Raw genomic sequence first — 11,356 nt, 5'->3', positions numbered from 1 at the left:
TAACCTTTATGGTAATTAACTTGATTTCTGATTTTTGTAAAAGATGTATGTATGTGAAATTACTGTAAAATAAAGTAACTTTCTTTTGAAAAATTTCAAACTCAAATTTTCAAAATATATTTGAGAAGTTAGTTATATTAAAAAATATCTTTTAAAAGATAGGGGTAAGTTGGCAGATTGTTGTCTTTTGGACAATCTAGGAATCGAAATTATTTTTGTTTAGCATGAACTTTTTTTCAAAAAACTCTGTTTCCTAAAATTGTCTAAAGACATAAGTTGGAGGGGGCAAAATTTCAAAACAAGAAATTTGAGAGGGCCAACTGCTCGGCTTATTCTCTACGCAGTTCGCTCGCCCATTGAAAAACCCTCACTATCCCCTGCTGATACTCTCCTTTCCTCTCCTGCTCCGGCGGTGAATTTTGAACAAGGAAGAAGTAGGATACACGCGCCACCGTAGCTCCGTTAGCAATGTCGACAGGCTTTTCATTATCCTCCTCTTCTTCGCCCTTCTCTTTCTCTTCAAACCCGTCTTCTTCCTCCATGCCCACCACTGCCGCTGCTACCGGTTCTTCCCCATTTTCCTTCTCAAACCCTAACCCTAACCCTAACCCCGCCACGTCTTCTCCTTTTGGATTTGGCTCTTCTGCTTCTTCAGCCTCTTCCGGTCCTTCATTTTCTTTCGCCGGTTTCGGTTCTTCTTCTACCGGTGCTTCTACAGCGTTGTTTGGCTTTTCATCTGGTGCCTCTTCTGGTTCCAGTCCCCCACCAGGCTTATTCGGATCTTCGTCCGGTTCGGGTACAACTTCAAACTTATTCGGATCTTCGTCCGGTTCTGGTACCACTACGAACCTGTTCGGATCCACTACATCTGCTAGTGGTTCCCCATTGTTTGGGACAACTTCAGCTACCGCCGTTGCCAATTCATCCCCCTTCGGTGGTTCTGCACTTTTCGGGTCGTCAAGTACACCGTCGCCGGGCTTGTTTGGGTCGGGCTCTGGTTCGGGTTCAAGTTCGAGCTTGGGCTTATTTGGCTCTTCTTCTTCTCTGTTTTCATCACCATTAACTGCTGCTTCTACTGGAACTGCAGCAACTACAACTAGCACTACGTTTTCTTCAACCACTCCATTCGGTTTTTCTGGTTCGGCCCCATCAGCATCCGCATTTTCTTCACCGGCATTTTCGTTTGCCAGTTCAGCAGCTGCCAGTTCAGCATCTTTTGCCCCGTCATTTTCACTGTCAAGTGCTGCAACCACCACTTCGGTATCTTCTGCACCGGGATTTTCACTCGCCACGCCATCAACTAGTTCAGCAGCACCTGCAGCGTTTTCATTTTCCACCTCTAGTTCAGCAGCATCTGCTCCAGCGTTTTCATTATCAACGCCAAGTTCACCTGCACCTGCATTTTCATTATCAGCGTCAAGTTCAGCAGCACCTGCATTTTCATTATCTGCGTCAAGTTCAGCAGCACCTGCATTTTCATTATCGGTGATAGCGTCTAGTTCACCTGCACCAGCATTTTCCTTTTCGACTGCATTTGGGACCACGCCAGCTTCAGTTTCTTCATCATCACCTTTTTCAGCTTCTACTTCTCTGTCATTTTCAGTTACAAAGGGGGCAGGAAGCTCTGTAACCGCTCCGAGTGCTCCTTCATTGACTTCTGCTTTTGCAATTAATACGTCTTCCTCTACTGCTTCTTCAAGTGCAGCCCCGGTGTCCAAACCTGCTAGTACCGGTTTTTCAATTGCTTCATCGCCTTTGTTTTCGACAGTTACTACTACTACTACTACCAGCATTTCTACCACTGCAGCTGCTACGGGAGCTTCCTCTGCTGTTTCTACAACTAGTGGAACCGGGATTGGTTCATCTCTGACATTTCCGGCATTTAATGCTGCACCCTCTTCTTCAGCTTCAACAACAAGTGCTGTTGCTCCAACCACAAGTTTTTCGCTGTCTAGCAAAACATCTGCATCAACTGCGGCTGTGCCAAGCTTTAGTAAGTTTCACTCATACTTTTGGTTGAATGTTGTTGTCTATATTGTAGCTGTTGTATCATATGATAACTAAACTTGCTTATGATTTGACTATAGTGGCCAATATACTTTAATGGAACCTTAATTGATTAATGAAGTGAAATTAATTGTTAAGGGAACTTCACACCCAGACTGGTGGATTCGTTGTCTATGACTTCAGAAAGTAAAATGGAAAGGCAAAGCAATGCTGTGCTAAACTGACACAGGGAATTGAGTAAGAACTCTTTTGCTCTTAAACTGGGTTGTTTAATCTCAATAGTAATTACAAAACTGAGCACTATAAACTTGATCTGTTAGGATAAGAACAACATTGTGAGATCATATGGAAATCTCTAGAAGAACTTTAATACGTTTTACAAGGACTGATGGTACCACATGCATTAGATAGGGGTGAGGTCTGCGTACAGACTACTCTCCCCAGACCCCACCTATTGGGAACATATTGGGTTTGTTGTTGTTGTTGTTGTACAAGGACTGATGGTAGTAGTCTGCTTAATCGTTTACACATCCTGAAATTAATAGTGCGTCGTTTATCTTCTGTTTTGAATTGCTGTGAATGTAAGAGCAAAATAAATCATTGACTAAGTTATCAAATGTATTTGGCTGCTCTTTTGATGAAAAATAGTAAGTGAGAATACTTTTTGTCGTTTGTAAACATTTAGTTATTACTTTCAAAGAATGAAATTATCACCCTATTTAAGCTCAAAGTAGGGTGAAATTGACCCTCATAAAGCAAACTCTGGTTTGATAATGTCGTTTCCCCCCGGCATCTATGTTACTTTGTCCTGTTTCAAGCACTTCCTAGGTATGGGATTTTAAGTGTCATTTGTTAAATATCATGGTTATTATAAGGTTTTTCCCTTACTCCTTAGGTGTCCCAAGCGCAACTTCTGGTGCTGCAACAAGTTCAGCTGCTCCGACATCATCAGCCTCGACTGTAACTGCTAGTAGTGGGTATGTATTTGCTTTATTGTAAAGTAACTTAAAACCTTTTTATCTGACTGAGTAAAGCCCCTGGGTTATGTCCCAGTGAAGAGAGTTTTGTAGATGAAAAGTGAAAAGTAAATGAATGACTTTGTGACTGCAGTAGATAGTTGATGAGTTCACTTCAGCGTGTGTGTTTGGATGGAGCAGCATTTTTGGTTTTTCTTTGTGATTAATACAGTAACACTGTAATAATTTATTTCAAAAAAGCTTTCGGTCCTTCACGGTCACGCTCCTTCACTGATTGACTTTTCAGATCATTAGGCCTCCAAAGATTGTAGAAAGCTCTATCCAGTAACTGTTAGTTTTTGTATGGCTTGCTGGTCTCTTATTCTCCTCACTGCTTTCTTCTAATTCACAAAATTCCTCAAATCTTGTAAGGAAGTATGTGAGTTCCTTTCTGTCATCGTGAGAACTATCAAGTTTAAAGCTCTAAATTGGAACATATTAGGATTACAAAGGTTAATTTTTGGAGTACCCACAAGCTTTCTATTAGTGTAGGCAATTGGCTATTATGTTTTGAAAGGCGATTAAGTATTATCTGTACAGAAGTATGTAGGTTCTGTTTTTCTTCTTTTTTCTCCGGATACTACCTGTATTGTTTTCCAACATCAGTAAATTCATTATTGTATCCCACCCCAAAAGAAGTTCCAATGATCACAAATAAGTCAATGGGGAAGAAGAAACTAGAATTGCTTGTCAATACTGTTTAATGTTAATCGTGAATTTGTAGAATAGTGCAGCGCTAGTCACAATTAGTCCCCTCAAAAATCACCTAGGCTGGATTCAGTTGTAATAATATAAAAAAAATTGGTTATTAAAAAAAGTAGTAATATCAAATAAGTTCGCTTCTGTCTGCTTCCGTGGTTGTTTTATTTAGTAAAGAGAAGAGTCCTTCTATTATGAATTAAAGAGTTCTGCTTCTCCTTTCCCTACTCATGTCTAACTGTCTAAAAAACACTATTTTTAGAATTTTATTGCAACTAATTAGCGAATCTATTAATCAGTGGAGTTCAAATTTTGCTGTGACCTGCTGTATGTGCATTAGCTTGGCATTGAACCTTATTTTGTTTGTCCCTTTTTCTGCAGGACTACTTCAACTTCTACTGTAGCTGCCACTTCCACACCGAAATTACCTTCGGAAATTACAGGAAAGTCTGTAGAAGAGGTAATATATGTGCTAAAAATTGGTTAGTATGTTTTTCACTATCTTTTCCCTTGTTAATCAAATTCTAGTTTGATACAATGCACTTAGCTTTGGATTACATGTATTGAACTATAGGCTTGATTACTTGAACATGCCTAAGTTTCATTTTTTTTTTGGCAGAGCAATGTTTTAGCAAAAAATTAATTATATGAACATACTTCACAAAGGAGGATAGGTGATAGAGGCAGTAACTTTAGTATTTTCTTGGTCGGTTGTCGAGGCTTTTTCAATGGATTATCACCCATCCCTGTTTCTTGTTGAGGAATTCACTTTTTCCCTGTTAGTTACGTTGTTACCTATTGAACTTATTGCATATTCCTTATTTCAATGAAAGATCATCAAGGAATGGAACGCTGAGCTGCAAGAACGCACTGCAAAATTTAGAAAGCAGGCTAATGCAATAGCTGACTGGGACAAAAGGATCTTGCAGAACCGTGATATTCTTCTCAGACTAGAGGTAACTCGAAGTTTATTTAAAGTCAGCATTCTTCTTTAAATCCCAGATGTAATTCAAGATCTCTGTAAATGCATTTTTATTTTGTATCTGCTGTATTCAGTTAGCTCTTAGCCCCCCAAACCCCCCTCAGGGGTGAGAATATTTTTCAAATTTCCTTGTGTAACAGTTAGGTAGATGTTTCCTATTAAGAGATCTACTCGTATTCTTTGAGATTAATAATGGAGCACTACGTTCATTCTAGTTAAGCTCTGCCGCTAATTTTCTGTTAATGGAGTTACTAGTATGATTTTAGCCTTGTTCTTTAGTTATGGTTTGGTTAAACATACTTGTAGAAATTGCGTCTTCAGTTATTTTTCATAGGAAATTTGACATCTGCAATTACATTTTTACTATCTCAGAGTGAAGTTGCAAAGGTTGTTGAGACACAAGCCAGCTTAGAGCGACAACTGGAGCTAATTGAGACTCATCAGGAAGAGGTTACTTAATGACCATTATCTTTTCCTGCAATTTGAGTCGTTCATTTCATGACCTATGTCTAATACTTTATTTGATTGTGAAAGCATTCCATGCTTATCTCATCTTGTGCAATTTTAACCAAAATATTGGTGGTAAAATGGTCTTCTGAAGACGTGTTTCCAAATCCTAATTTGGTTGATGTTTCTGGAGTAATTGAATGAGATTCTTTGATACCCAACTTGTGCATACTTTCTAGTGTCAATGTATAATTGAAGAAAGCTGTTATTAGTCGGTATCAAGAGCTATGCCATTCCAGATCCATTAAGGTTGCTACTTCAATCTTATTCATTCTGTTCTGCCTGGGACCACTACATTCCGGTACAAAATGCTTTGCCTTTAAGGCAACTCAGTGGTTCTCTATATCTTATACTCTCTTGCACGTATAACTAGTTTAATCAGAATTAGTTTGATCCTTTGCTTCGTTGTGTTTTAATCATGGTCAAGTATGCATTGATGTCGAGAGATTTTAGGACTTCCCTCAACGTGCTTTATTCTGCCTGGTCCTCAATCATTAGATAGGCCTAATGATCACTCTCGTGTAACATGGTTGTCCCGCTCTATTGAACTTGCCTTTCAATTTTTCAGATATCTTTCTATCCCTTGTACTATGGTAGCGCTACTCAATTTCAGCTGTCATATTTCAATTCTAAGCATCATAGGTCTTCCTACAAAGAATCTGACTAGGGTATGTTAAATTTATAGAGTATTTAGAAGGATTTATTAGTCCATACACCTCTCCCCTGTTTAACAAGGGCATGTTTTGGCGAAATGAATTGTCAATTCAACATATATTTCAAGTTCATATAAGTTTAGATCTTCTGAAATCTTCTCAATCTGTCATCCATGGTTGAGGATGGACTGAGGCAAGGCATAATATTTTTTACCTTGTATATATGATGAGTATTGTGTTAACTTTTGAGTGGATCTTCACTACCTACTTAAGGCAGTGCTTAGCAGTTGCTATGTTTTTTTTCTTGTAACTCCTGGTTTGTGATTTATAGTGATTATCATTTTAAAGGACATATACTATGGTAACAACCCCGTGCATTTGTGATACTCATAGGTAATTAACTTTGTTGATTCTATGTATACACTATGCTCTAACTTGTTCTGGAATGATGTCATAGCAAAAGTTCGTTCTCTTTTTTCTCACTTCTGTTAGGTTGACAAGGCATTGCAAAGCATGGAAGAAGAAGCTGACAGAATTTACAAAGATGAGAGAGGTGTGATTCTTGATGATGAAGCTGCATCAACAAGGGATGCAATGTGAGTGCATGTTTGGTTAATCTTCTTTGCTTCTTGTTTCTTTGAAGCCATCGCATAATGATGGGCTTTCGAAATTCGTATCCAGCTTGTTGATAGTATTAGCTGCAAAAATCTCATTCCATTTCTTTGACTGGAGTGGTGCATTCATGACCTTAAACAAGCACGATAAAATGCATTATGTTGCCGTCTTCTGGTTTCCATTTTAATGAGCCAATTTCAATTGCAGTAATAAAGATGAAATAAGTAACAAGTAATTGAGATAATAAGCCCAGTTTTTCATGTAATAGCAAATGGTCAAGAATTTTTTCGTGGAGCTTAAACGTTGCAACACCCGCTGAGACATTAAATTTCCTTCTTAATAAGGACATGTATGATGGAGCTAAGACTCGTGTTAGGACCGTAGAAGGTGACTCGGAGCATTTTCCGGTGGTTATGGGGTTACACCAAAGATCTGCGCTTAGCCCTTTCCTATTTGCCTTGGCGATGGACGCTCTGGCGCACCATATTCAAGGAGAGGTGCCATGGTGTATGTTATTTGTTGATGATATAGTCTTGATTGATGAGGCACGAGGCGGTGTCGACGAGAGGCTGGAGGTTTGGAGACAGACCCTGGAGTCTAAAGGTTTCAAGTTGAGCAGGATAAAGACAGAATACTTGGAGTGCAAGTTCAGTGACGTGACGGGGAAAACATAATGTGAAGTGAGGCTTGATTCACAAGTCATCCCCAAGAAAGTGAGTGTTAAGTATCTTGGGTCAATTATCCAAGGGAACGGGTAGATCGACGAGGATGTCACACACCGTATATGGGCGGGATGGATGTAATGGAGGTTAGCATCTGGCGTCTTGTGTGACAAAAAGGTGCCACCGGAACTTAAAGGCAAGTTTTATAGAGCGGTGGTTAGACCGGTCATGTTGTATCATGCTGAGTGTTGGCCAGTTAAGAATTCTCATATCCAAAAGATGAAAGTAACATAAATGAGGATGTTAGGTGGATGTGCGTGCATACTATGTTGGATAAGATTAGGAATGAATATATTCAGGCAAAGGTGGGGGTGGCGCCCATGGATGATAAAATGCGGGAAACGAGACTTAGTTGGTTCGGGCACGTGCAGAGGAAAAGCCTTGACGCCCCGGTTAGGTGGTGCGAGCGGTTGACCTTGCCAGGTCTGAGAAGAGGTAGAGGTCGGCCTAAGAAATATTGGGAGAGGTTATCAGGCAGGACATGATGCGACTCCAGCTCACTTAGGACATGACCTTAGATAGGAAGGTTTGGAGGGCGAGTATTAAAGTCGTAGGTTATTAGGTAGTTGGGCGTTTTTCTTCCCCGTTGAGGTGTTAGGCTAGTTTGTTAGTGTCTTGCTTTAGTTTGATAGTAGTACTTATTGTGTTCGTACTGTTTTTCTGTTCCGGTTGCCTAGTACCTTTTCATTGCTCTGATTGACGATACTGCCTTTCCCATATTTATTTTTGGGTTGATTCTTAGGTTGTTGGCACTGTCTTCCTGACTTATTGTTGTTGTTATTGTCCCATTGCCTCTTTTTCATCTCCTTGTGCCGAGGGTCTTTCAGAAACAGCCTCTCTACCCCGGGTAGGGGTAAGGCCTGCGTACACACTACCCTCCCAAGACCCCACACGTGGGATTATACAGGGTATAATCCCGAGTTGTTGTTGTTGTTGTTGTAAACCACCTTACAGATAATTAAGTTAGATAGCATATATATGTGCTTTAGAGTAGTTCCTACGTATTCCAACCAATAAAATGCGGGTTCTTTTTGTTTGGATTATTTCCTCGGATTCTATAGACTTTCCTGATTTAATCTGTTTTGTTAATCACTACGGGTCTCTGGAGCTATTTCTTCAGTAAGATATTATCTTAATTAATTTTTCCTAATCACACATTTATATCATCTGAATTTATTTTCATAATCCAAAACAAATAGGCCCCAAGTATGCTACCATGTAAACAAATTATTTTTATTCCCTTTCGAAGATCCGGCAGCCTCTTCGTTTTATTCCGATTGCTGGATGTGGACATGATGAACATTGAAGCTTGAATGAAAAGAATTGAAGAGACAAGGGAGTTGTAAAGAAAAAAAATGAGGCAATGGGGAAAGAAAAGAAAGGGGAATCGAGGTTGCTTAGTGCTTGGTGTTATACATTTTTCAAGAATGTCCACATCTCGTGCCATGCTACCTTGTTTGTCATGTTGCACTTGTGTACTTTTTGAATTGTACCACGCTATGAGTTTGCCTTGTTTTCACTTAAAAATTTTATTGTCAAAAAATTAGCATTTTTGTTTAGAAAAAGGAACCTTCTTTCTATATACATAATAAGTAACAGAGAATGAAGTATATTTTAAATGCAAATAATTAAGTTTATAAACCTGGAGATTAAAAGTATATATTTTTAGCGGCAATGGTTTCCATGTGAAGGTGATATTATCCATTTGCTAGTGCAAAAATTCGGGCCTTAAAAGGTAACTGTTGATTTGATCTGTCCTTTAGTTACTCCAGCAGGCAGAAGCAAGCTTGTACAATACCTTGTGCAGTCAAGAACTAAACTTTGGTTTTCTTAATTGTAGATTCTTTCTGCCTCTTTTTTCCTCTATAATCCTCCACCCAATTTTGTAATGCATCAATATCTGAGGACTTGGTGAAATTTCAGGTATGAACAGGCTGAATTTGTGGAGAGGGAAATGGAGAAGATGACAGAGCAGATCAAGTCAATCATTAATACACTTAACGCCAGCCAGGTCTTGTACCTTCATTTGTTTCTGCTTCCATCCCTGACCTTAGCATTATGACTAGATGGTGTAAAGTTTATACAATATGCTGGTTATATATTTTTATGTTTATTTTTCTATTTCATTTAGGGTGGAGAACTTGAGGCACCAGATGGAATGACACCGCTTGATGTTGTTGTTCGAATCTTAAACAATCAATTGAGTTCACTGATGTGGATTGATGAAAAGGTGAACATTGCCTCTCATGCTTTTTCTGGCTCTTGTTTTGTAGCCTAAAAATGAAATCAGAATGAAAAGTAAGTACGCTGGATTAGTAAACAATGATTGGAGAGAGGTGGAAGAAAAGAAAAACAAGGGAAGTCTTAGTCTTTCAATTCGATCTTCCAGATAATCTTATGGAACAAAAATGGCGATATTGTTCTGTATGAGTCAAGAACTTTTATATTTGTGAAATAGATATTGTGAGGAGACATTGCCATCCCTAATACAGTTTTTAACAGAGAAGATTAATTTATAAAGTAATTTAGTGTATGTGGGGTATTAGCAGCTGTTTGACAATTCAGCTGAAATCGTACTCATCTTTCCTTTACATTTCTTTTTGGATCATTTTGATGATATGATGCTAAAATGCCTCTTTTATGATTTTCTTAAGTGTCCTTGATATTGCATGGTAAGGTAGGGTATGATAGGCACTTGTAAATACTAAATCGAAGAATCATTGATCTTGCAGGGTGAGATATACTAATCTAGTAAGTTTCTAACTATTTAATTCAATTTATTATCCATTTTAAATTCACAAGCACAAGAGAAAAATCTATAGATAGGACAAGGTTTTGAATTTAATTCTTATGGATAAACACGAAGAGTCTAGTTTTGGTTAGAGGCTAAAAAGGTATTGCCGAAAATCAACACTACATGTGGTTCAAAGATTTAGGAAGGCATCACCACCTCGACTTGTCAATCTGATGAATTATAATTGCCGGTGGGAAATCACTTTCTTGAGGCCTGCGGTTATATTCCCACGCATCTACTTTAGGGCAAAAGGTCCATTATACCTCTCTACTACCCCAAATTGTACCTTATGCCCAAAGATTGTTCTAGCAAGCTAACTAAATTCTGTTAAGCACCACTCAATTTTATTCAGGTATCTGTTAATTTGTCATAATATGTAGTTGCATGTCAAATGACCTTGACTTAAGAAGCAATAATAGGTGCTATTCTGCCATTTCATTTTCAGTTTATCTTTGTAGATTCATTGCTTCTGTCTTGGCGTAACTAGTAAAGTTGCAGCCATGTGACCAGGAGGTTAGGGGTTCAAGCCGTGGAAACAGCCACTTGCAGAAATGCAGGGCAAGGCTGCGTACAATATACCCTTGTGGTCCGGCCCTTTCCCGGACCCTGCACAACGGGAACTTAGTGCACCGGCTGCCCTTTGTGTAGGTACAACTGAATTTGTACCACCCAGTGAATGCTTTAGGGATCTACTATTACTGATACTGATTAATACATAGTCCTACTTTACCATTACAGGTCTGTTATCTACTCTTCATTTGTGAATAGATTTTATTTTGTTGAAGGCGTCGCCTAGATGCAAGTTTAGACTTGAACCCAAACCTTAATAAACTGAATATAGAGGAGTTATGGGTCTTTCACCTTAAATATCAGAAATTAATGATACCATTTACATTTGTTCAGGCTGAAGAATTCTCTTCTCGTATTCAGAAGCTTGCAAGTGAAGGATCTGCTGCCAATCGTGAATTAACGGGCCCTAAATTATGGTTGACCCGATGATTGGTGAACTCTGCCAGGTGCTGTGAACAGTGTCATGTGGAAGTACAAATCTGAGGGAATCTCTCGTCTTTTGTTGGATCTCTTATTCCAGCTATGTGTATGCCATTAGTTTTCAGCCAGAGATGTTAGATCGTGATACTTTTCAAAGGCCTTACATCTGAGTGGTGATTGAAGTGTTTCAAAATATAGTTTTCTGAAATGGTGCTTAGTTGTGCTCAAAATCTTCCTTTGTTTTTTGCCTATTGCTCTCAAGACACTGATGATTAAATGAAATGTAGAGGAAATTCAGGAAAAACTAAAATTAACAGATTGTATTGTAACATCTGGTCTCATATGAATATACTAAAAGGTTGAACATACTT

The 11,356-nt window shown here is 38.8% G+C and overlaps 1 protein-coding gene across 1 annotated transcript; it reads left to right on the top strand.

Annotated features, from left to right (window-relative positions):
• The first annotated feature begins 256 nt into the window (after positions 1-256).
• On the top strand, positions 257-11,353 carry LOC107810236 (uncharacterized). Its single transcript, XM_016634994.2, has 9 exons — positions 257-1,993; positions 2,903-2,984; positions 4,104-4,182; positions 4,556-4,678; positions 5,077-5,154; positions 6,357-6,460; positions 9,125-9,212; positions 9,333-9,431; positions 10,899-11,353. The coding sequence occupies exons 1-9, from the start codon at positions 469-471 to the stop codon at positions 10,992-10,994; spliced, it is 2,274 nt and encodes a 757-aa protein (XP_016490480.2). The 5' UTR covers positions 257-468; the 3' UTR covers positions 10,995-11,353.
• The last annotated feature ends 3 nt before the right edge of the window (positions 11,354-11,356 follow it).

This window comes from Nicotiana tabacum, chromosome 19, assembly GCF_000715075.1.
Source record: "Nicotiana tabacum cultivar K326 chromosome 19, ASM71507v2, whole genome shotgun sequence".
NCBI lineage: Eukaryota > Viridiplantae > Streptophyta > Magnoliopsida > Solanales > Solanaceae > Nicotiana > Nicotiana tabacum.
Note: the sequence above shows the minus strand (reverse complement) of the source record. Positions and strands in the feature narration are given on the sequence as shown.

Excerpts from the sequence above, each read along its gene's own strand:
- LOC107810236 (XM_016634994.2), top strand. The coding sequence starts at position 469 with ATGTCGACAGGCTTTTCATTATCCTCCTCTTCTTCGCCCTTCTCTTTC. Across the intron at positions 5,155-6,356 it reads TTGAGACTCATCAGGAAGAG|GTTGACAAGGCATTGCAAAG; the intron begins GTTACTTAATGA and ends CACTTCTGTTAG. Across the intron at positions 9,213-9,332 it reads ATACACTTAACGCCAGCCAG|GGTGGAGAACTTGAGGCACC; the intron begins GTCTTGTACCTT and ends TATTTCATTTAG.